The 20,545-nt window shown below is 45.8% G+C and overlaps 1 protein-coding gene and 1 long non-coding RNA gene across 4 annotated transcripts; one reads left to right on the top strand and one right to left on the bottom strand.

The window, feature by feature from the left end:
* Window positions 1–2,230: 2,230 nt before the first annotated feature.
* On the bottom strand, window positions 2,231–6,882 carry LOC127292114 (uncharacterized). 3 transcript variants are annotated; one of them, XR_011742430.1, is made up of 7 exons: window positions 6,335–6,882; window positions 4,656–5,429; window positions 3,773–3,868; window positions 3,569–3,672; window positions 3,142–3,185; window positions 2,566–2,769; window positions 2,231–2,432 (listed from the first exon to the last, which is right to left on the bottom strand). It is a non-coding gene; the product is annotated as an uncharacterized lncRNA (long non-coding RNA). The 3 variants fall into 3 exon arrangements; XR_007844944.2 differs by having other exon boundaries at window positions 2,231–2,769; XR_007844945.2 differs by having other exon boundaries at window positions 2,231–2,769; window positions 3,142–3,182.
* Window positions 6,883–10,517: 3,635 nt separating this feature from the next.
* Window positions 10,518–11,096, top strand: LOC127292113 (uncharacterized; the record flags this gene model as incomplete). Its single annotated transcript, XM_071828910.1, has 2 exons — window positions 10,518–10,817; window positions 10,863–11,096. Coding segments are annotated over 2 exons (417 nt in total), but the record flags the coding sequence as incomplete, so codon positions are not given.
* Between the last annotated feature and the right edge of the window lie 9,449 nt (window positions 11,097–20,545).

Raw genomic sequence — 20,545 nt, 5'->3', positions numbered from 1 at the left:
GGCGATGCGCCGAGATTGATTGGTTGGTTGAACGTTGGTTGTTGTTTATTCCATAAACCCTAGATACATATTTATAGTCCAGCGGACTTTCTAACGTGGGAATAATCCCCACCGTGCACGAGACGAACTCTAACTTCTAATCTAAGATGCGATCTATTATAACTAAAGATACACGGGCAATCTAGCCCAAATTCTTCGTGCAAGGCCGCTTCAGAGATCTTCCACGTGTAATCTTCCAAGCCCATCTCTCTTACGGCCCACCTCCTGATTTGGCCAAAATCTGGTGATAACAGTCTCAGCGGACGCTGCGCGGACGCGCAAAGTGTCCGCTGCGGTCTCCACCGGGCCCGCCTGGCAGCGAGCCTGCATGGAGGGCATCGCTTCCGCGGCCATCGCTTCCGCGGTCAGCGCTTCCGCGTCTGCGCCGCCATGAATGCCGCAGCTTCCTGTTCTGCGCGTGCACTGGCGGGCGGCGGCTGGGCTTCTGCGCCGCCTTCAATGGCATCGTATCCCGTGCGCGGCCGCCCTTAAAAGTCCAGCGGCCGCGTTGCTCCTTCGCCCACAGCTCCACTCGCACCACAACCGCCGCTGCGCCATGGGGAAGAAGAACGACTTCGAGGCCTCCGGCAGCGGCAGCAAGAAGGTGCCGCTCCCCGTCACGGTGGGGAGGCTCATGCACGGCAGATGGGTGCCGTGCGACGCCTGGTCCGGCGTGCAGCTGCCTGGCGGCTGGCGGCTCAGCTGCCGCCGGGTGCCCATCCCTCCAGTACCTGCGCGCGAGCCTGAGCGGACCAAGGAGATCCGGCGCAGGAGGCGATATCTGCCGGAGGACCTCCGCGCCGATCCGGCGTACGCCATCGACTCGGAGAGTTGGCGTACGTACCTGTCCACGGAGACGGACAGCAGACGACGGGCTGGCTTCATGGGCGACAGGGATTATCCCTTCGGCCCTGCACCGCCGGCTCGTCGTCAGCAGGCGCCGACGCGACGTGAGCAGCCGCAGCACAACGACCGCGAGGACGAGGACGACGACGACGAAGCCTACGCCGTCTACGACGACGACGACGACTACATCGAGGCGCTCGCGTACCATAGCGAGGAGGTGAAGGACGACAGCGACGACTACGTCGGCCTCGTCTTCCACGAATGGCAGCAGGCCATGGCGGAGGGCCGGAACTTCGAGTTCCCGGACAACATGACGGACGACGAGATGGCCAAGCTCGGCCTCCTCGTCTCCGAGTACGACGCGCCGGTGCAGCCGCCGTTGCCCCGCTACGCCACCGCTGTCATGCCGCCTGGCCTGTCCGCCGATGAAGCCCTTCGACAGGCGCTTCTGGACTCGGCGGCGCCTCCTCCACCGCCGCCACAGCCTTGGGCGCCTCCCCCACCGCCGCCACAGCCTTATGTCTGGGCGCCTCCCCCACCGCCGCCACAGCCTTATGGCTGGGCTCCTCATCCGCCGCCACAGCCGCAGCCCTGGGCGCCTCCACCGCCGCCTCAGCCGCAGCCTCCTCAACCTCGAGCACCGCCATCGCGCCCGGCGTACGCTCCCCCGGATGGCTACTGGCCGTGGGACGTACCGGAGATCATCTTGCTCGACAGCGACGAGGAGCAGCACGGCGACGATGCGCAGCAGTAGGCGTTTTAGGTTTTTTTTTTATGTTTTCAAGTATGTAAGTTATGTTTCAATTTTTGTAAATTATGTTTCAGTTCAAAAAATGATTCGTCCTAAAAAAAATGCGTCGTGCCGCTGGAGCCACCCCCGACGCAAACGGACGCGCGGTCGTTTTCGACCAAAAGGGCCGACGCAAACGGACGCGCGCGGACGCTAAAATGCATCGCGCCGCTGGAGATGCCCTAAGGAAACTTGCTATTACTCCGTACTAGATTTAGATGTGCGCCTTGGCGCACGATCCCGTGGAGCTCATGCCAATATTCATCTCTTTATAACGGTGATAAAAATAGCTGCAATATTATAATACCTTTCTTTGGTTTTACTGGAAGCAATTAAGATAAAAATCTCCATAACTTCTAAATCTCATACTCTTAATTTGGAAGCAATAAATTTTATTCTTATCATGTAAGCTGGGATATTTTTGAATCTCCTGGATTGTAGTTTCTCGGTTACATAGTCACAGTCGGGCAGTTTTCTTGTTAGTGATGAAAAGAGACAGAACATAAGCATATCTGAAATCTTTCACTTGTGTTATGTATGTGACAGACAAGTCAGTAAACAAAGATTAGAATTGGGAACCGGTATGCAGTGTCATAACATCATGTGCCCCATTAGGGCATCTTAGAGGGGTACCTTCTACCTCACCATCGTTCATTGCCATCCTAGGTGAACACCGGGTGCGGCTTCTCGTCAATATTGAACAACAGGTTCGTCACGATTGGCTGCTCGTTGATCTTCATGCCATCATCTATCCTATCTGATATGTTATGAGTAGCACACAATCAGTTGCTTTTCTTCTGTAAACACATACATGTGCCCAATCCCCACTTTTTTTTTCTTTAGGGGTGGTGCAGCTTCCGCGTCTGCTGCAAGTGATGGCTCAGTGTTACCTACTGGCGAGGGACTTGAGGCAGAGCGAGGAAGACCAACTGCGCAATAGTTTAGTGAGGTCGCTGGTCACCCTCAAGCCGACGGTCATAAAGAACAGCTGCACGTCCGTCAGGTCATTGGTGGTCTTCTTTGCGACCTTGGCCAGCTCCACCTCCATCTCATTTCGTTTTCAAAAGATCCAAAACAACAAAAGTTTACAGTACCTGAAAGTTCACAGCGGAAGAGTCAAAATTCCAGCTTATAAGTAGTGAGTAGATATACCGATAGGCCACTGTTGTATTGCACTAAACATGAATGTTAATAGAAAAAAATGTTTATAGCAAAGGCGCGAACATGCACTCGCAGCACACAAACCGTGCTCAATGTATGGACGCATCTAGCAGACCTAGCTGCAAGAGCTTGTGGACTTGTTCTACTCGTACTGAAAAGGTTTGCACTTGTTTATATTTGGGTATGGATGTAGTGTTAATTACTATTGGAAATACTTTTTCTACATGACAAAGTCTGAATACTTCTATGTTTTCCTCACAAACCAGAGAGCAAGCAAGGCAGAGTGGATGAATATTTGGACTCACCTCCTGGATTGCTCGTCAGCACTGTTGTTCCTTCTTGCGGACTACTACAAAGCAAGGTAGAAAAATGAGTACACGGAGCAAGCTAACACCCTAGTTCACCAAGCAAACCAAGCACATGCTCGTAGGCAAGGAATAGCAGGATAATATACTTTGGAATAATATACTTTGTACTCTGAAATACATAGAGCTGAAAAGAGAAAAACGTGAGAAGGAATTTCTAACCTGGCAATGAATAAACATAGCTATTGGTTATAGATGCCTTGAAAGCAAGCACACAAATACGATAGCTATTCTATGATGACTGTGTAACGGGCAATTGTGGTGCTCGACGCGTGACGCTGGCCACAGCCAAGCAGACCATGAACATGTTCTATGATGACTCCGTAACCAGTTCAGGATACAAGAGAAACTCAAAATATTAATTGACCTCAATTCTGAAGCTGATTGTTGTCACTGGCGCCCCTCGTGCACAACAATGTAGGCCACCTCCTGTCTCCGGCACCCGCCACATCCCTTCATCGCGCTCCAACCCTGAACCACAACACATACATGCATACATCAGACACTGGTAGTCTACCTACAGCAGGTGAAAATGAAGCGAGAGAGAGAGGAAGCAGAACTGAAGCAATACCTGACCCAACACGCACTGATTGTTGTCACTGTTGTCCCTCATGCCGCGACAATGCAGAGGCACAAAATAGCGCAGGAAAGCATAAGGCCTGAATATCTGCAAATAGCTATCAGCTAGGTCGTAAATACCTAAGATCAAGAAGCTTGTTGAATAAAGAAAATATTGCATATGAATAATGAAGACGATCCTGCTTTGCATTTAGCTCCGGTGATTCCCTACTACACATATAAAATACAAAGGGGATAGATCATATATAGACAACTATAGACGATGCCAAAGGTACAAAACCATTTATGTGTGATAACTTCATCAACCGTCATAAATCCTTACAAAGACGCAAAGATAAGATGATCGGGTCCTTTTCACTAAAGAAAAGAACCCACCATCAAACTAAATGTAAGTTTGTCTTATTTCTTTGGAGATGGTACATTCTAAAAAAACAATAATATCAAAAAGAACGATGTAATCTTTTATCTCAATATGGTTGAATCAACCATAAAACCAAGGTCATTAGCCTATCCATGGATTATGAAAAGAAAATAAATGGAATGCCCTATACAACCATTATTTCATTTGAGAAAAAATAAAAACAGCTAGAACCTTGAATTATATAACATGAACACTTGCTTGAGAATGCATCGAATCGTAGGCTGTAAATCAATATATGGTAAATGGACTCTTTGTATCAGCATGAACTAACAAAATAGACACATGCAGAGGCAACTAATCATCAGCTGAAACTATGGAGGCAAGCAATCAAAACCAGATTATATGTAACTCACTGTTAAGCTGGAAAACCTTTTAATGTGACTGCAATTATTGTACATTCAAGTAAGCTAAAAACCATCTAATATGACAGAATGCATAGATTGCATGCCCTCACCTGAAATGTACTTCACTGGAAAATGAGTGCCCAGTACCTTATGCCATTATAACCCAGACTGGAACAACTAAGATGAAATGAGAAAGAGAAACCATGAGATGTATATAGCTGCAAATACTCACGAAGCTAAGCAAAATTAATCATGTTTGAAATTATTAAAATTATACACAGAAAAATGTCCCAGGTATCAACATCCAAATTTCAAGAACAGGCCATAGCATCAGCTCAATTCACATATAAAAAGGCCTATAAATCTGAAAGAAGAGAAACAGGTGAAAAGAATGGAAAAGGCTACCAAGAAGTAATCGTGAGCAAAAATAGTTGAGGAAAAATGGCAGCAAGCATTTGATTTTTTTTTTCCAAGAGAAGGGAGCCCCAGGACTCACAATTTCATTATGAAACTGGATCAAGTCTTACAAAACACACACTCACCGACGCCTAGATTTGTGCACCGACAAATTAGCATGCCAAAGCATAGACTACCTCATTCATGCCCTTTTCAGAAACTGAAACTACACACTGTGAGCAACAGCAAAACACAATGTCATCCAAAGTTTCTCAGAATATTAATAGATAAGCATGAGGGTCACCTGGAATTTAATTATACTAATAAACCACATATGCTTGGGGAAAATCTCAGTAGTTATATGCATACCGTTCACCGTTGAGCAACTGCAGACATCATGTCGTATTATTTGCAATCAGAGGTTACATCTGCAGATAATCATGACGAAATCTGCATAATTGCTTTTTTGCCATGTACGCAAGTATGATCTGTAGTACACAAAAGGCATAGATTGCAATGAGAATCGAAAGGTGAACAAAGAATGTATAACTTTGAGTGCACGAAGAAGAAGAAGAAGAGTAGACCAGGGGAGGCAGAATGAAGGAAGGGAAAGATGCATAAACGCATTGACATGCCAGTGCCTTTTCACCTAACTCCGTTAAGACATAACCAAAGGTATCTTGTTTCGCATAGACATTATAACGGAAGGGTTTCCACACAACCTATAAGAACAAAATCTAGATGGACGACTTATCTCCTATCTTCTTCAATGTGGAATAAATTAGGATCTGAGGTGAATAAGCAAGTTGGAGAAAATACTCAAACTCTATCGTATTTCTATATTCATCTGCTGCTATGTAGTTGTTCTTTGTCCACAACTCGTACGATACAGATGACCCGATATTGATTCCCTCAGCTACCTACAAAATTAGGGAAATAGGCACTGGACATTTTTTAAGCTAAGTATACCATAGAGAAACTTCGAGAAAGAAAATAACTTAAATAAGAAAATACTCTAATCCCTAGTAGCACAAAGATGTGAGCCAATTGACTATCATGAATTATATCTTGCTTAGTTAAATAAAAAAATACATATCCCTACGTTTGCAAAGCCAACGCACCTATTTGGTTTTCTGATAAAAGCATTTCATTACACTGATGCAATTATTCTATTTGCAGGGGACATCCAGAAATGCACATGGAATGCTTAATTAGGAAACTTGGAGGGCTAAATTGTGGAAAGATCAGCGCATAATCAACATTGCACACAAACTGAGTACACATGCATCTATTTCAAATAGAGTACACATGCATCTATTTCAAATAGTACAATTAAGAATAAAAACTTCCAGAGGAACGTAAGAAAGGCAAAGACTGAGATAAGAGAAAATACAAATTGATTCGGTGCTGAAGCCATCAATTTCAGATTAGAGTGTGAGCCTTTGCTGAGCTCTCGCCGCCCCCACGCTCCGCCTCTCCTTCCGTCCTTCGTGCTCGACGGATGCTGCCATTATAAGATCTCCTTCTTTTTCCTTGTCATCATCATCCACAACTATCACATACCGAAATCGGGTAGGATTACAAAGCAAATGACCACAAAATATTCTAGTAAACATGGAACAAGGACATACTTTTCCTTGGCGAATATCCTCAATAGCTTCAGGTATAGAAAAGAAACCCTATGTAAGTGTAGGTCAAGCTCATCATCGTCAACTGAAAACGCATCAATAATAGGAGCCATGTCAGCAGATATGGTCCCAAGTTCTTGAAGTCTTGAACCACATCTTCGATGGATTGGCCTGACCATTTACAAAAATACGTCCCGACGATCATCCCCAGCATGACTTACATGAAAGATTTTGACTCGATGCTTATTTGCCAAGTGAATCGAACTTGCCGTTGAAACTTAACACTGTTTGTTGCCACTATTGAAAATACTGAAATATCAAAGCGCAACACAAAAGTCATGGAGTGACTGGTGATGCCATTCAACCATGTAGACAGTTTCCCACTACATAAAACCAATTTAAGATAATATATGTTAGAATTGTGAAGCAAAATGCTCTGACGCAATCAAATGAGCAGTTCTGGTCCAATCCAATGTTGAGGTCAATTTGGTGAAAGCCACAACCAAAACAATCTCATATATGCATGAAAATCCAAGTTTAAGTAGAAACACAAGAGACCGGCAAAGCTACCAAAATCACTATATGCAAATCAACAGATCACAACTCAATCTCTTCCATGGTGAGCTCCAACTCTTTCCTCCGCCCAGGCCTCCGTCTTGGCCAGTTCTTGCTGAATGTCAACCATATGCATATGATTTTAGCACGAGAAACATCGCTTTTAGCAGAACAATCATGTCAGACTGCACTGCAGGAATGGTCTTTGACTATAAATCTGCTTGAGAATCTTAATATTCATACTGTAAAATTCCTTCAGAAATTCAGACTGCAAGTTTCAAATTAAGCAGAGACATACATTTTATTATGTCAGAGATAAAGAGAGACCATTTTATTATGATGCACACTAGTCACAGCAGTGTGATAATTGTGTAAAGACAGTTCACAACAGTGTGATAACAAAGGAGAATTTGATGCCGATGCAAGTTGTGCATATAAAGGGATCGTTGTATAAAACAAACCTGTCCTGTTTCAAAATTCTTCTACTCCTGCCATGGAGTATTTTATCCATAAGCCTGTCATTATCCTGAATAAGAGTAAAATTCACCACTTGCTGCTGCTACGAGCAGGTAACCAAGCAAAGTCTCAGCCTGCATATCACAAAACTGAAAATTAGTGACTCCATAATTAATCTCAAGCACATTTCCAGATTTCAGTAGAATAGAGAGCACATACTGTTAACATGCAAAGCCTATTGCCTGAAATATGAGCAATTACAAAGAAGAACATGCAAGAAATAGATAAAGCATAATTCCCAGTGTGCCATGTTACAATCATATGCAAAGTCATATCTGAAGTACCGGATCAACACAGTAAGAAAAGCACACACTCAAAAGTATTGCAGTAGCATAGTAGGATGGTGTTAGTATGGTTTAATCCTTGCAACGTTAGTCACTTCGCTGACAAAGTTGGCATGCATAAACCATCACAGTTGCAGATTGCCATTAACATTAGGAATTTATGAAGGGGATTCATAAATCTTCCTCCGAATATGATGTACCAAGTTGCAAGTGTAATCCAGAAATCTTCATATTCATAATTTTGCAGATGCAATCAAGATCTGGTGAGCTATTAAACCAGATTGGGAGGCTCTTTTTCCATTACTCTTTAGCTGGAGCATTTTCTCAAATAAGTTACTACCAGTGAGTAGGCCTATTAGTTGTTACTGTATTCATTTGTTGAATTCAACAGACACAAAATACTTTGCAAACAAATATTTTTAGACAAGCATAGTTTTGTTTGTTGTATATTAATTGTTTTTGGTCATTAGATCATCTTGGTATGCACCAGATCTGGACGTACACACTGAATTTTCAAACGAAAAATTTGATTGAACCCAATGCACATACAAGCTGCCTAGCACGTACAGACAATAACGTATGGGTGAAATTCAGAGCTGCAATTGTAGCTGCCTATGCTACGATTGAAACACATGGATTGAAAGAAAAAGTGGGGAAATATATCAAATCGAGAACAGCAAGAAAGGGGAGACCTCAGAGCCCCCGCTGGGAGTCCCATCTCCATGGTATCCATCCACAGAAAATCCTTTCCCCAGCGTGAGTATGGAGACGCGAGCCCGGAGCCATCCCCCAGCGTGCACGCGCCGGAGTTCCTGACGGACTCGGCGAAGAGCGACGAGCACGTGCAGCTCAAGCGGAGGCGATGGGAATCGCGGGGATTCGATTCAGCATACAAACCAAATCAGCATTACGTATGCAGCAGCAAATCATATCAAGCATTAAGGATTGGATGGGGAGAGGAAATTATGAGCAGAAGGGGGAGGAGGAAGAGGAGAAGAAATGAACACCTTATTTGGCTAGGGGCAGTGAGAATGGACGGCCCCTCCACGAATCTTCTGTGCCACCTCAAGGCCAGAGCTGCTCTCCCAGCCGGATATGGCAACGATAGGAGATGGACCAGAGGAAGGAGAGACGGCAAAGGCAAGGGAATTGCTGGAGGAGAGAGCAGGGGAAGGGGAACGAGGAGGAAGAGGAGCACGCAGGAAAATGGCGAGGGAGCACATGAGTGGAGGAGAAGGATATGGCGGCGCTGGTGGCGACGGTGGCCGTGGAAGCCTATCCCCTGCCGAGCTCGGCCACCTAGTCCTCCTCCCGCCACAGCCGCGACCTCCCTCATCCTGCTCCCCTAAGATCCTCCACCAGGCGAGCTCGGCCATGCAAGGCAGAGTCGCCTTTTCTTGCCTAGATCACCGCTCGTCCTTGGTCTTCATGACCCAGAGCGAGAGGACGCGGACGACGACGGCTCGCCGGAGAGGACGCCGACGACGGCGTGGAGCGGGAGATGGGGAGGCGGCGGCTGGGAGCGGGGGAGGCGGCGGCTGGGAGCGGAGGAGGCGGCCAAATGAGAGGGGATTGGGGAGAGAGCGCACCAATGGCTAGGGTTCTCGAGCACGGGCTGCGGTTTTGTCTCATCCGATCATCGTGCAAGGAAATACCCATTTTAGCCCTGCGGGTGTAGATCTTTTCCAGGCCCCGACAGCAAACCCGACCGAACGAAGTCGACCCACAGTGACCGACGTGCGGGCCCGGACAGAAGCGGGACCCACGTGCAGCCGCTGGTGGGTAACACATGGCTGTTACATGGGGTTAGCTAGCCGGAGGGCCAATCGGAACAGTCGGTTTCTGCCCAGAATGAACGGATGGGATGCAAAGATGTGAAGATCGGACGATGGAGAAGCTCAGAACGCTGTGAAGCCCCCTGTGGGGGGCATCGTTTATACCTTTAGATTTTTGTCACGCTTCGCCTTACATTTATACCTTGTACAAAAGCACACGAAAGGTTGAAATACCCTGGCCGATCAAATATCCTTCCACCAAATACCAGAAAGTTCGGACACTTTAATTCGCGAAGCACCTTGTAATTGTTCGGGTGCAATACTTGACTGAGACGATCTAGTCTTTACCCGTCGTCAGAAACAGAAAGTAGTTCGCCAGGCGCGACCGGTAGCGGCGGGGAGAGACGACGCAACGGTCTACGTCAACGCGAAATGCACAAACGCCTTCTCCGCATCTTCGTCTTTTTCTCTAACACCGTGAGAGATGAGAGCTACTTCCGTCCCATTTCGCGTTGCCTTCCGTCCACCTGCAGACTCTCGAGGTTCCGCGGCCTACAGGTACATCATCTACGTACGTACGCCAATCAAAACGCGTGCGCGCGCGTCCCAGCTGCTCGATATTGAGAAAGGAAGGGAAGCGATAGAGATGGCCAACTGACTGCTAGCGAGCTTTTCCTATGATCCTATCTTCCCCTACTGGGCTATATAAACTCCAACAAACCTTCCGGCTTCTTCTGAATCCATCCAGTCCAGTGTCTATACCAAGCTCCTTCACTTCCCGCCAGCGATCACCTCGCACAGATTCTTGACCTCGCCGAATCAATTATACTACTCGGTTCCTTCTTCGAATAGATCCTAAGCAGCACGTTCATGAAGCACCAGAGAGCGGCATCAGAGCAAGCCGTGTCCCTCTCTCGCTCTCCCTCTGCGCCGTGGCCCAGGGCAATAAGAAGCTGCGCCGCGCAGCTGCGGCCGGATCACGGGAGTTCGTGTGCAAGACGTGCAGCCGATCCTTCCCAACTTTCCAGGCTCTCGGGGGGCACAGGACCAGCCACCTCCGCGCCCGGCATGGGCTCGCGCTCGCGCTCGCCGGAGATCACTACTCCGACAAGCCCAATTAGACTACTTCTACGGATGATCAGAAGCCGGCAGTGGTACACCAGTGCAACGTATGCGGGCTTGAGTTCGAGATGGGCCAGGCGCTCGGCGGCCACATGCGCCGGCACCGCGACGAGGCCGCCGCCGTGGCGCCGCCCGTTCTGCTCCGGCTGTTCGTCTAGATAGCTAGCTCGTTTAATTCCTTCATGGCGTGTTGACCTGTAGGCGCGTGTGCGGCTATGGTTTTCTACGTTGCTCCACAGTAGCTCCTTTTTTTATAATAAGCATTTTATTACTTAAATTCAAGCAATTATATCTGGCCTTTGCCTAACCAAGATACACATAGCTATTCCCGAGTCTCGGGTATAACAAAAGTAAAAAAAACAATAAAGACAAATTACATATCAAACATGAGTAATTTTGGATCGCCTATGAAGAAAGTGGTGGCCCACTCCGTAGATTATGTTGCTACCCATGCAATGGAAAAGTATCCCTCACCGTAGCCTCCAACCGTGAGATCTTCGTAAAGAGATTGCAGTTCTCCACTCTTTGCAGCGTGGACCACGAACAGAGAATAGCAGTACATTTGTATATAACATGCAAAAAAGAGCAATTCTTATCATTAATTTTTTTGTCATTTCTACATAGTCATAGCGATCATACAACGGCAAGCGCTCCCACCATAATAAGCATTCTAAACTTGCGATCAATACCATAAAGCCAATTATCAAAGATATTTGCTACACTAGTCGGATGATACAGATCAAAAGTTATTTGGATGCATGACCATATAACAAAGCGGCACTGGAAGAACAAGTGTTTAATCGTCTCATTGTGATGATAGAACACACTGACTGTTTCCAAGCCAATTGCGCTTAACATGATTATCTTTGGTTAGGATTACCCCTCGACGTAAATACCAACCAAAAATCTTCGTTGTGCGCAGCTAGCCTCGGGCCATACAAATCGCGTCTAAATGTCACTGATGGAGCTGAGGTCGCCATTACTAAAGCAATGGTATCACTTTTGCGACAAACAATACTATATAGCGCGAATATTGTTCAGAAAGAGGCATATTTCACGATAGCTCCATGGTACGATGTTGATCACTAGCTGGTTCATTCGTTCATTTGTCTATGTGTACTTACTCTTTTAGGGTTTTTTTTTGGAATGGGGAATAATCACCCCAGCTTTCGCATTCAAGGGATGCACACGGCTTTTTAATTAGATTATTCACAACACCTTACAAGAGCAATACAAAAGATCAAACTCAAAGCCGTCTTGCTAAACCTATAGAGGGATGAAGGAGGTGACAATACACCAACTCTCCAAAAAACCAAATGCCTTCCCAAAATGTCCAATAGCAGGTGAGAATCACATCCAGTCAAGCAGACTCTCAGCGCACGCCAACGCACACGCCACAGAAGTTGCTACCGCCGTCTTCCTCGACCCCATCTTCAAGAGGGATCATCGCATTAACCTTGCAAGGCCTGCCGTCGATGCCACCATGACGCCAGACGGCTCCACCATCATGCACGCATACATCATCCTGCATCCGTCGTTGATACCCCGCAGCACCATGCCACCTATATTCAGCGCCATCGATGTGGTAGATGAATATCACTCCACCAAGATCCACCTCCATCCAGCCGCTGCTCCAAAAACGACGCCCCAAGAGGTAGAATGACGCAGGAAGCGCCGTCATCGTTCGATCCGGGATACCCGGATATAGGGTTTCCCCCGAAGCAGCATGAGTGGGTAGATGCAGGCTGCAACGACGATGACTTCAAGAAGGAAGCGATGCTTAATGCCGCAATCGCCCGCTAATCGTGGCACGGTTTTCACCGACAGCCGCGAGTCCCCAACTCAGCAAGAGCAAGCGAAGAGGCCAGCAAAGATGATGCGTTCGCAAGGGAACTACGCCAATAGCCGCCACCGTCATCCGCCAAGAACGATGTCAAGGCGCGGTTTTCATCGATGGCCCCTTCACCGCTAGCTCGTTGTCGACTAGATCTTCATCGCCGGAGTAGACGGATCTCGTGATCCGCCACCCTAGCAACCAGCCGACCTCCTCCGGCGAAGAAGGAAGCCACCACCACCAAACCCGGATCAGATCCTGGGCGCTGATACGTCCAATTTGCATCACTATTTTATATCATAATTTGCTGTTATTCATTGATATATTTCATATTGGGACACAATACTTATGTTATTTCATCTATTTTGCATGTTTCATCATTATTGGAGGATCAAGCACCGGAGCCAGGATTCTGCTGGAAAAAGCACCGTCAGAACGCAATATTTTGGAAGATCAACTGTGGAAGGAAATTATACCAAAAATCCTATTTTTCAAGATGACGAAGGAAGCCAGAAGGAGGGGCCAGGAGGACCCAGGGTGGGCCCACACCCTAGGGTGGCGCGGCCCATGCCCTGGCCGCGCCGCCATGTGGTTTGGGGGGCCCACGACCCCTTTCGCCTCCTTTTCTTCGTGAAACCCTTCGTCCCGAAGACCTAAGCCACAGAGGGTACCTCACGAAGAGTTACAGCCGCCTCTGCGGGGCGGAGAACACCAGAGAGAAAAGAGCTCTCCGGCGGGCAGGAATCCGCCGGGGAAATTCCCTCCGGGAGGGGGAAATCGACGCCATCGTCACCGTCATCGAGCTGGACATCATCGCCATCACCATCATCATCATCTCCACCATCATCACCGCCGTCATCACCGCTGGACATCGTCACCGCCGTAGCAATTTGGGTTTGATCTTGATTGTTTGATAGGGGAAACTCTCCCGGTATCGATCTCTACTTGTTGTTGATGCTATTGAGTGAAACCATTGAACCAAGTTTATGTTCAGATTGTTATTCATCATCATATCACCTCTGATCATGTTCCATATGATGTCTCGTGAGTAGTTCGTTTAGTTCTTGAGGACATGGGTGAAGTCTAAATGTTAGTAGTGAACTATGGTTGAGTAATATTCAATGGTGTGATATTTAAGTTATGGTGTTATTCTTCTAGTGGTGTCATGTGAACGTTGATACGTCTCCGACGTATCGATAATTTCTTATATTTCATGCCACATTATTGATGTTATCTACATGTTTTATGCACACTTTATGTCATATTCGTGCATTTTCTGGAACTAACCTATTAACAAGATGCCGAAGTGCCAGTTCCTGTTTTCTGCTGTTTTTGGTTTCAGAAATCCTAGTAACGAAATATTCTCGGAATCGGACGAAATCAACGCCAAAGATCTTAGAATCCCCGGAAGCATCCAGAACACACGAGAGGGACCAGAGGGGGGGCACAGGCCCACCACACCATACCCTGGCGCGGCCTAGGGGGGGCCCGCGCCCCCCTATGGTTTGGCCAGCCCTTCAGCCTTCCTGCGCCGCCTCTTCGCCTTTATAAAGCCCCTGGATCGAAAACCCTGATACGTTCGACGAAAACCACAGAAACCTTCCAGAGCCGCCGCCATCGCGACGCCAAGATCTGGGGGACAGGAGTCTCTGTTCCGGCACGCTGCCGGAGCGGGGAAGTGCCCCCGGAAGGCTCCTCCATCGACACCGCTGCCATCTCCACCGCCATCTTCATCACCGCTGCTGCTCCCATGAGGAGGGAGTAGTTCTCCATCGAGGCTCGGGGCTGTACCGGTAGCTATGTGGTTAATCTCTCTCCATGTACTTCAATACAATGATCTCATGAGCTGCTTTACATGATTGAGATTCATATGAGTTTGTATCACAATTTATCTATGTGCTACTCTAACAAAGTTATTAAAGTAGTTCTATTCCTCCTGCACGTGTGTAAAGGTGACAGTGTGTGCACCGTGTTAGTACTTGGTTTATGCTATGATCATGATCTCTTGTAGATTGCGAAGTTAACTATTGCTATGATAATATTGATGTGATCTATTCCTCCTACATATGCATGAAGGTGACAGTGTGCATGCTATGTTAGTACTTGGTTTAGTCTTTTGATCTATCTTACACTATAAGGTTACTAAAATATGAACATTAATTGTGGAGCTTGTTAACTCCGGCATTGAGGGTTCGTGTAATCCTACGCAATGTGTTCATCATCCAACAAAAGTGTAGAGTATGCATTTATCTATTCTGTTATGTGATCAATGTTGAGAGTGTCCACTAGTGAAAGTGTAATCCCTAGGCCTTGTTCCTAAATACTGCTATCGCTGCTTGTTTACTGTTTTACTGCGTTACTACTGCTGCAATACTACCACCATCAACTACACGCCAGCAAGCTATTTTCTGGCACCGTTGCTACTGCTCATATATATTCATACCACCTGTATTTCACTATCTCTTCGCCGAACTAGTGCACCTATTAGGTGTGTTGGGGACACAAGAGACTTCTTGCTTTGTGGTTGCAGGGTTGCATGAGAGGGATATCTTTGACCTCTTCCTCCCTGAGTTCGATAAACCTTGGGTGATCCACTTAAGGGAAAACTTGCTGCTATTCTACAAACCTCTGCTCTTGGAGGCCCAACACTGTCTACAGGAAAGGAGGGGGAACGTAGACATCAAGCACTTTTCTGGCGCCGTTGCCGGGGAGGAAAGGTAAAAGGTACTCACACTCCGGACCTCGGCTACCAAGCTATTTCCCGGCGTCGTAAGTACTCGAAGCTATTTCCTTTAGATCCTGCAATTGCAACTTTTTGTTTCTTGTTTACACTAGTTAGGCATAATGGAAAACATCTGTGAGCTCTTTGTACTATTTCCTGAGTCAAGACATGAATGGTTTAATGCGAAAATTAAAAACCCATGGAACATGTTAGTATGAACACTTTGAATACCATTGTTGCTAATGATATGGAAAATTCTAAGCTTGGGGAAGCTGGTTTTGATGAGCATGATCTTTTTAGTCCACCAAGCATTGAGGAGAAAATTTTCTTTGATGATACTTTGCCTCCTATTTATGATGATTATAATGATAGTAGTCTTTTGGTACCACCTACTATGGAGAGTAAATTTTGTTGTGATTATACTATGCCTCCAACACTTGATGAGAATAATAATGATAGCTACTTTGTTGAATTTGCTCCCACTATTACTAATAAAATTGATTATGCTTATGTGGAGAGTAATAATTTTATGCATGAGACTCATGATAAGAATGCTTTATGTGATAGTTATATTGTTGAGTTTGCTCATGTTGCTACTGAAAGTTATTATGAGAGAGGAAAATATGGTTGTAGAAATTTTCATGTTACTAAAACACCTCTCTATGTGCTGAAATTTTTGAAGCTATACTTGTTTTATCTTTCTATGCTTGTTGCATTATGCTTCTTGAACTTGTTTATTTACAAGATTCCTATGCATAGGAAGCATGTTAGGCTTAAATTTGTTTCATACTTGCCTTTTGATGCTCTCTTTTTGCTTCAAATACTATTTCTTGCGAGTGCATCATTAAAACTGCTGAGCCCATCTTAATGGCTATAAAGAAAAGAACTTCTTGGGAGATAACCCATGTGTTATTTTGCTACAGTACTTTGTTTTTATTTTGTGTCTTGGAAGTTGTTTACTACTGTAGCAACCTCTCCTTATCTTAGTTCTGTGTTTTGTTGTGCCAAGTAAAGCCGTTGATAGAAAAGTAAGTACTAGATTTAGATTACTGCACAGTTCCAGATTTCTTTGCTGTCACGAATCTGGGTCCACCTCCCTGTAGGTAGCTCAGAAAATTAAGCCAATTTACGTGCATGATCCTCAGATATGTACGCAACTTTCATTCAATTTGAGCATTTTCATTTGAGCAAGTCTGGTGCCATTTTAAAATTCGTCAATACGAACTGTTCTGTTTTGACAGATTCTGCCTTTTATTTCGCATTGCCTCTTTTGCTATGTTGGATGAATTTCTTTGATCCACTAATGTCCAGTAGCATTATGCAATGTCCAGAAGTGTTAAGAATGATTGTGTCACCTCTGAATATGTGAATTTTTATTGTGCACTAACCCTCTAATGAGTTGTTTCGAGTTTGGTGTGGAGGAAGTTTTCAAGGGTCAAGAGAGGAGGATGATATACTATGATCAAGAAGAGTGAAAGCTCTAAGCTTGGGGATGCCCCGGTGGTTCATCCCTGCATATTTCAAGAAGACTCAAGCATCTAAGCTTGGGGATGCCCAAGGCATCCCTTGGGCATCCCCTTCTTCATCGACAAATTATCAGGTTCCTCCCCTGAAACTATATTTTTATTCCATCACATCTTATGTGCTTTTTCTTGGAGCGTCGGTTTGTTTTTGTTTTTATTTTGTTTGAATAAAATGGATCCTAGCATTCACTTTATGGGAGAGAGACACGCTCCGCTGTAGCATATGGACAAGTATGTCCTTGGTTTCTACTCATAGTATTCATGGCGAAGTTTCTTCTTCGTTAAATTGTTATATGGTTGGAATTGGAAAGTGATACATGTAGTAATTGCTATAAATGTCTTGGGTAATGTGATACTTGGCAATTGTTGTGCTCATGTTTAAGCTCTTGCATCATATGCTTTGCACCCATTAATGAAGAAATACATAGAGCATGCTAAAATTTGGTTTGCATATTTGGTCTCTCTAAGTGACAAGGGATTAACTTGTCAATGCCTATGGATTGTAGGCTAGGGTTTAGTTAGAAGTAGAGGGTAAGTAGATCTCGAAGGTTTCAGCCGAAAAGTACTCGACGATTGTGAAAACTAGGATTTGCAGACAATGATTCGGTCCTTTCTTTTGTCCCTCGACTCCCCCTTATATATGAGGTGAAGCCGAGGGATTCGTGCTATACAAGTTTACAGAGTCCGGGACGGTTTCTAACTCGTCCCGCCAGATTACAAACAACACTTCCTATTACAACTCTATCTTTCCTTAGTAAATCTTGGGCTCCCGAATCTTCTTATTCTTCGGGTATTGGGCCTCCAGTAAACCCCGGGTACCATCTTCGGCAGGCCCATTTGGGATGCCTATGTCAGTAGCCCCCGAGATTTTGCTTGAATCGTAGAGTCAGGGAAAATCTCCATTGTTTATTTTTACTCAAAAGCTTTAACCTTTTATATTTCTTCACATAAAATTCTATATTGTACAGGGATACTGGTAATTGGGGCTAGTTCATCTGACGGATCAGGTACTAGTTAACTGCTCTAGTGGCAATCCGCAAAAACCTACTTCAAAATCACGTCCCCGGACATGATCTCGGGATACTGGTGTAAACGTCGACAGGTGCCGCTTAAGGTCTTACCATTCTGTCGAGTCCCAGTCAAATTTATCGGGTACCTAACGCGTCCGTTAGGATTTTTCTTCGTATCTGTTGATACGGATAAAAGTAGCAGAGCGCAGTCTTTGGCGATGCCACGCCTAGCAGAACGGATCTGGGGTCTTACCTTCGCAAATTTGCGGCATTCAGAAATTGATCGCAACTTCGGCGTTCTGAGAATATATTGTCGAGTGCTTTTCCGGCTGTTGGAATGGCACATTTTATCGAGTCATATATGACTTATATTGTTCTCCCGATGGGAGTATATGTAGAGTTAATTATAACTCGAAATATACTCTCTTGTTTTTCTATTTTTGTTAATTTCATCGGGCACGCGAACAGCGTTCCCGATGGGAGTAGCCCCCGAGGCTACAACCAAGAACTTGTGCTTGGTTGTAGGCTCAACATTTTAGTCCACCTTGTCGCTATATTTTCATTACTTCCCAATATGATCTCTTTCTTCTTCTCTCTTTTTTTTATCTCTCGGGTGCGCGAACAGCGTTCTTGATGGGAGTAGCCCCCGAGGCTACAGCCAAGGACTTGTGCTTGGTTGTAGGCTCCCGCAATTTCTATATTTATCATACTCGAAAATTTACTTTTTTTCTGAAGTAGCCCCCGAGCATTTGGGCAAAAACTTGTATTTGACCAAAGGTTCCCGAGGTATTGAATAATTCTTTCTGTCGCCGTTTTTCTTGTCGACATACTTCCCTTAATCAAATTTACTTCATCCTCCTCGAATAGTCGTGATTTTTCTGCCCTGTGGGTCCATTGCTTCGACTACGTTGACACGTCGTGCAAGTAGTGGACACACGTCCTCCGCTTTTCCTGGCGCACGTACGGTAACGCCTATTTCAGTTAAAATACTCTTTTGCCCTTGTGTCTAGAAGATCCATCCTCACCACACGATTTCTTCATCCAACGGCACACTGCTTCACCCGAATCTTATATAAACCCTTCTTCAACCTTCGTTCATCCCCTCGCTTGCGCCGCTCACCTGTTCCTCTTCGCAAAACTTCCCCTGCGCCCAACTCTCTCCAATCTTCCGTACGCACATACATTGCTCTGCCCACTGCCGTTGATGCCACCGCGCACGCGTCTGACTCGCCACAGCACGCCGGAATCCAAGATGGCCGCCGAGGATCTTGAGTGGGAGAGATCCAAAATCTCCAATCAAGACATCAACACGCTGAAGAGGCTCGGCCTCATGACGAAGGAGGACGCCATCCGCTTTCCTAGCGAAGAAAGCTACCCCAAGCCTCCAATGGAGTATCGGGTTAGTTTTGTTGATCACCTGATCCGCGGCCTTTCAACCCCAATCCACGATTTCCTCCGCGGCCTTCTTTTTGTTTATGGGATTCAACTGCACCAGTTGACTCCCAATTCCATCCTTCACATTTCTATTTTTATCACACTTTGCGAATGCTTCCTCGGAATCACTCCCAATTGGGCTCTGTGGAAGCGCATTTTCTGCCTCCGCCGTAATGGCTCCCACAACGTCACTTATAACATAGGTGGCGTTGTTATCTGTGTTCGAACTGATGTCGATTATTTCGACGTCAAGTTTCCTGATTCTGTCCAAGGATGGCGCAAAAAGTGGCTCTACATCCACGAAGAAAGCGCCAATTCTGTGGAGCACAACATAGTTCCTTTCGACGGAAGTGCCAGGATTCAGCGTCGCCGTTCCTGGGATGCCGAAGCTTCTGAAGAAGAGAAAAAAGCGACAGAGGCGCTCATGGCTCGTATCCGTCATCTTCAAAACACTCGAGGCAAAGAGCTATCTGGTGTTCAAATTACTGCCTACTTCCTTAGGATTAGAGTGCAGCCTCTTCAGGCTCGCAAAAATCCCCTTTGGACGTATTCTGGTGAAAATGACGCCAACAGAATCTCCAGTGATCTTTCTGTAAAGGACTTGGAAAAATTGGTTCGAAGAATTTCTCGATTAGGCAAGAAGGATCCTATTCCCTCCTCCTGTCGAGTGGAACCATACAGTGCTTCCAATCCTCTTCCCGAGGTATTTTCTCTTCTCGAAGTTTTATCTTGTTTTGAACTGTTCCTCGTATCTTATTTGCAGTGGTATCTCACTTATTCTCTTTTGTCACTATTTCTTTGTAGAATCATCCTACTATGGCTTCCCTTCCTCCTCTTCACGAGGATGGAGAGGTCGAAGAAAGAGCCGTTGTCGATGATGTCAACCAGGAGACCCCCTCTTTTGTGAATGAACCCGCAGATTCTCGAAAATCTGCGGGATCTACTGAGAAGGATGCTGCCTCTGAAGATACAACATCAGCACAATCTCCTCCTCCTGCTGTTTCTCCGAAGAGCAAAAGGAAAAGGAGCAATGCCGAAGATTCCGGGACCTCGAAACCCGAAGAAACTGCTCCTGCACCTCGAAAAGCAGCTTATGATCCATACATCGAGAGTATCATCAGCTCGTAGGTTCCTTGCTCTTTTCCTTTTTTATTTGAAGAATTTTATTTTGCCTTGCTTTTATGCTGCCACTATTTTGTCA

Source organism: Lolium perenne, chromosome 4 (assembly GCF_019359855.2).
Source record: "Lolium perenne isolate Kyuss_39 chromosome 4, Kyuss_2.0, whole genome shotgun sequence".
Taxonomy (NCBI): Eukaryota; Viridiplantae; Streptophyta; class Magnoliopsida; order Poales; family Poaceae; genus Lolium; species Lolium perenne.
The sequence above is the reverse complement of the archived record's forward strand: the minus strand, read 5'-3'. Positions and strand labels throughout refer to the sequence as shown.